Source organism: Tupaia chinensis, unplaced genomic scaffold (assembly GCF_000334495.1).
Source record: "Tupaia chinensis unplaced genomic scaffold, TupChi_1.0 Scaffold000253_1, whole genome shotgun sequence".
Taxonomy (NCBI): domain Eukaryota; kingdom Metazoa; phylum Chordata; class Mammalia; order Scandentia; family Tupaiidae; genus Tupaia; species Tupaia belangeri.
In genome coordinates, this window is record NW_006159733.1 from 1,191,473 (window position 1) to 1,195,941 (window position 4,469).

General features: G+C 52.0%; 2 protein-coding genes across 2 annotated transcripts in view; one reads left to right on the plus strand and one right to left on the minus strand.

The window, feature by feature from the left end:
• Nucleotides 1-826, minus strand: part of RETSAT (retinol saturase) — a 17,311-nt gene extending 16,485 nt beyond the window's left edge. Inside the window, exon 1 of the mRNA XM_006149132.3 lies at nucleotides 645-826. Within this exon, the coding sequence (XP_006149194.1) occupies nucleotides 645-813 (169 nt within the window). The 5' untranslated portion in view covers nucleotides 814-826. The remainder of the gene's footprint in view (nucleotides 1-644) is intronic.
• Nucleotides 827-1,078: 252 nt separating this feature from the next.
• The window catches only part of ELMOD3 (ELMO domain containing 3), a gene marked incomplete in the record, with an annotated part of 26,708 nt that continues 23,317 nt past the window's right edge, over nucleotides 1,079-4,469 (plus strand). Inside the window, 2 exon segments of the mRNA XM_014588031.2 lie at nucleotides 1,079-1,194; nucleotides 2,127-2,342.

Genomic DNA, 4,469 nt, shown 5'->3' on the forward strand with positions numbered 1-4,469 from the left:
TCTCTCTGTCTTTCTGGCGAGAGCACATGCCCTATAGCAAAAACCTCTCAAAAAAATAAATGTATATACACGTGTATATACATACATATACATACACATAAAAGAGGACAGCAGGCTCTGAACCTGGGCACCCTGTTGAACCTCTTTCAAAGTTTTAGAACCAGGGTTCAATCCACGGATTTGGGACCAAGAATAACCTGTAAAACCACTTGACAGGTAAAAATGAAGTTTCCTACATGCAGATTTGGAGAGATGTCTGTGCAACTCTCCCACGCTCCTGAGCTGGAAAGGAAGGATAGGCGAAAGGGGAAGTCCTAGAGGCAAAAAGGATAAAGGTGTCTAATCTGTCCTGTGACCTGCGGGAACTCCAAGTAGCGGGGCGGGCACTCGGCTATGCCTAGACTTACCCCGCCAAGGACACCGCCCTCACCCTTCGGAATACTGCCCGGGCCTACTTCGGTGAAAGTTCTCGTCAATAGCTGACACTACAATCGGATGTCTCCAAGGGCCAGGAAACCCTCGCAGCCTTTAAATATGGGGAAACCGAGGCCCGGGTCTGCCAAAGGCTTAGCCTGCCCGAATGAGAACGCAACTCGCAAGAATGCCTGAGCGCAGCCTAGGACCCCAGGGTCCCTCCCGCTGACCTTGTTTAAGAACCCTCTTCCTGGCCTCCTTGTCGGTCACCAGGGGTGCGGGTGGCCGCTTGACGTCCTCTTTGAAGGGGTTCGTGGAGCTGCCAGCGAACAGCCCCTGGTAAACTCTGCTAAGCACCAGCAGCAGCAGCGCCAGCAGCAGTGCCACGGAGAGCCACATCGCGCCGGCTGGGGTAGGTCCCGCCCCCCGCTGCGCTCAGCCTCCAGCATCGTGGCTCCGCCCACCCGCTCGGCCCTCCCAGGCTGGGGGGCGGAGCTGGCGGGGCTCTCGGCTGAGCAGTGGCCAGAGCGGCGGCCAGTGCGGCGTGGAGCACCGGCTCCGGTTCAGATTGGCCCTCCCGCTCTTCGTACTTAATTTGCATGTGCGAGTTTCCCATTGCCTGCTGGGAAGTGTAGTTCTTAGGGTAAGGGGGAGGCCGCACCGGGCGCTGTGCGCATGCGCAGAGGAGGCCCAGTCGGGGCCGCGGAACCCCAGTCGGGAAAACTCTGGTAACGCTGGGACTCGTCCCGCCAGCTTGAGGAAAAGGAGGTCGGGGAGAGGGTGAGTGGGGTGGATGAGGCTGAGAGCGGCAGGGCTGAGAGAGAATAGCCATCGGGAGACAGGAGACCTGGGTTCTGGTGCCGGCTCTGCAGCGGACTAGCTGAGTGCCCTCGGGCGGATAGCGTTCCTCGGCTCCCCCTCCTAGGCGGCGAAGGTTGTGCCGCGGTCTTCTCACCGCGTCGGGCTGGGCATCCTGATGGATCCGAGTCTCCGTTGAAGCCCTGCGCGTCTCCACCGGCCAGCACCCGTGCCCCTCACAGTGGCCCACAGTTCTGGCCGCGCCCCTACCCACCCCACGGGACGGCGTGGCCTCTACTGAGGCCTGGGACGCCCTCCGTGGGGACGGGGAACGGCGAGCCGCCCAGGGACACACGCCTGATGAAAGGATCAGCGACGGCTTGCCGGCCCTACATGCGCCTTTGCGTTTCAGGGTGGACCCAGCTCCTAAATGAAATGACCTGCTCAGTGAACCGAAGCTCCAGCAAGCTGTTGCCAGACCATACCCGCTGTAGCCCAAATCCATACCCGCTGTAGCCCAAATCCATACCCGCTGTAGCCCAGTGGATTTGAGAAGCAAGTTTTTATAGGAAGGCCATTTGTTCAGATCCAATGATAGGGAACTTACCAACTAGTGTAGGAGTGCCTTCTGAATATTGAGTGTATATTTGACAGTTTCCATTTTTTTTAGAGGTGCCCTCTGTAGGGCACGTGCGCTCGCCAGAAAGACAGAGAGAGACAGAGCGACAGAAAGCGAGAAATCACCTCTAGGGGGGTATGGCCATGCTGCAATCCCTTCTCTTCCATTCTCTTGGGATCTTGGGCACACACGCACCGGGTCTGGGACTCGAACCGTGGTTTACTACATGGGAGTTCCGCGACATAGCCGTTACGCTAACTGCTGGTCCCTCCACTCTGTTCTCTCCCTGATACAGTCACTCTTCCTGTTGAAGCCCGCACAGTGCTCCAGCCAGGTGTGTAAAGTCCGCCATGCACAGTAACGGAAGAGCCTTCCTGGGATTGCTTTTACCATACCTGTCACCTTGCCAAGGCTGGCTGATGTGCGAGTGTTTCTCATGTGCTATCAGAAGCCAAGGTGAAAGGAAAGAAGAAAGCAGCAGAAATTGAGGCCCCAGAGAATGCAGTGAGAGGTGACGAATTCCTGAGGGACCATAACTGAGGGAGCACTGCCCTCTTCCCTAGATAACAGGGAACCAGATGTCCAGCCTGAGAGCCAGAGAACTCCTCCTGTGGGTGTGAATTACCGGTGCATCTTGACAAAGATCCCAGTGTGTCACAGCAGCCAACTCTGGGAATCCAAATCATACTCCCATGGTAGAGGGCTTACCTCACCGGGACTACCCGCTTCCTCGGGCCCTTGAGTCTGTGAAGTATGATTGCTGGGTGTACGGGGGCCACCCGCGCCCTTGTTATAGGCACCTGTGGTGTCCAGTTACCCCATGTAAGACGTGAGCATTGTCCAGCCCTCTCCCCTCGGTTGGCAATGAAAGACTTGGGGTTGGCCAAACTGCTGAGGCAGCTGCGGTGAGGACAATACTGGTGATAACAGGAGGGCTAGGGCAGTGTGTTGTGCTTTGAGTTTCTACTACCATAGGAACCAGGGTTGGTATCAAAAGTCCCAGACTCAGCCTATGTCTGAGACCTCAGCCAAACCTGAACATTGCACCTGACCCGCTCACCAAGGTACCACCTGTCAGCTTCACCCTTCAGTACTCTCGCCCAAGTCCCCGTTACTTCACTGCTAGAAATAGACCCCACCACCAACAGTGGTGCTCCTTTCTTTGGAAACCGAGAATCCACCCCTGAGACTCCTGCATGATCCCCTTCTTCTAGTGCCGTGGTGGTAAGAGGTAGGCATTTGGCTAAGGTACTTGTTTTGTTTCTGTTTTTAGGTTTTTGCTGTAGGGCACATGTATGCACCAGAGAGAGAGAGAGAGAGTCAAACGAGAAATCCCCCCCCCCCCCAGAGGATGGCCACACCTCAATTCTTTTTCCATTCTCCTCCTGGAATCTGGGGGAGGCATGCATACACACATGGTATGATTTTCAAGCTGCCAGGTCTGGGACTTGAACTGTGATTGCCCATGTGGGAGTCCAGAGCCTTAACCACCACACCACATGCTGGCCCCAGGCTGCTTGTTTTTAAGAATAAATTCATAGCTGGTTAAAGATGGTAAAGTGTGGGCCAGTAAGTGGCATGGTAGTTAAAGGCACTGGACTCCCACATGGTTAACTGTGGTTCGAGTCCCAGACCTGGCATCTTGCTTTCTCACTTTTTGTTTCTTTCTCAATCTCTGGTCAAATTAAATAATAATAATAATAATAATAATTCTTTATTAAAAAAATGGTAGAAGTTTGGACAGGCAGGTGGCATGCTGGGTAAGGTGCTGGACTCCAACATGGTTGACTACATTTCGAATCCTGGACCTAGCAGCTAACTTTTGTTCTCTCTCTCCCTCTTTCTCTGGTGAGCACATATGCCCTGTAGCAAGATTTTTTTTTTTCAAGAGTTAATAATTTTATTTATTCTTCCATTTTCCTTTTTTAAAATTTAACTTTATTTATTTTATTTATTTTTATTCATTTATTTTAATTTGACCAGAGAGGGACAGAGAGAGAGAAATAGAGAGTGAGAAAGCAAGCCGCCAGGTCCTGGACTCAAACCATGGTTGGCCATGTGGGAATCCAGCATCCCCAACCACCATGTCACCTGCCGGCTCCTGTTCTTTAATTTATTTTCATTTGACCAGAAAAAGACAGACACACAGAAGGAAAGTGAGAAAGCAAGCCATCAAGTCTGGGACTCGAACCATAAGTAACCATATGGGAGTGTCTAGCACCCTAACCACCACCACACCACCTGCTGGCCCAGCAAAATTATAAAATAATAAGAAGAATACATTCAATAAATAACTCTTTTTAAAAAGTTCTATCTTTTTTTAGAATTGTTTTATTTAGCTTTATTAATTTATTTTAATTTTACCAAAGAAGGACACAGAGAGAGAGAGAAAGTGAGAAAGCAAGACACCAAATCTGGGACTCAAACCACTGAGCCATATGGGAGTCCTGCACACCCTTAACTACCATGCCACCTGCCAGCTCATTTAAATAACTTTTTTTTTTTTTGAGAGGTTTTTACTATAGGGCACGTGCGCTTGCCAGACAGACAGAGACAGACAGAGAGATAGAAAGCGAGAAATCACCCCCCCCCAGGGGAGATGGCCACGCCGCAATCCTTTCTCCTCCATTCTCCTCTC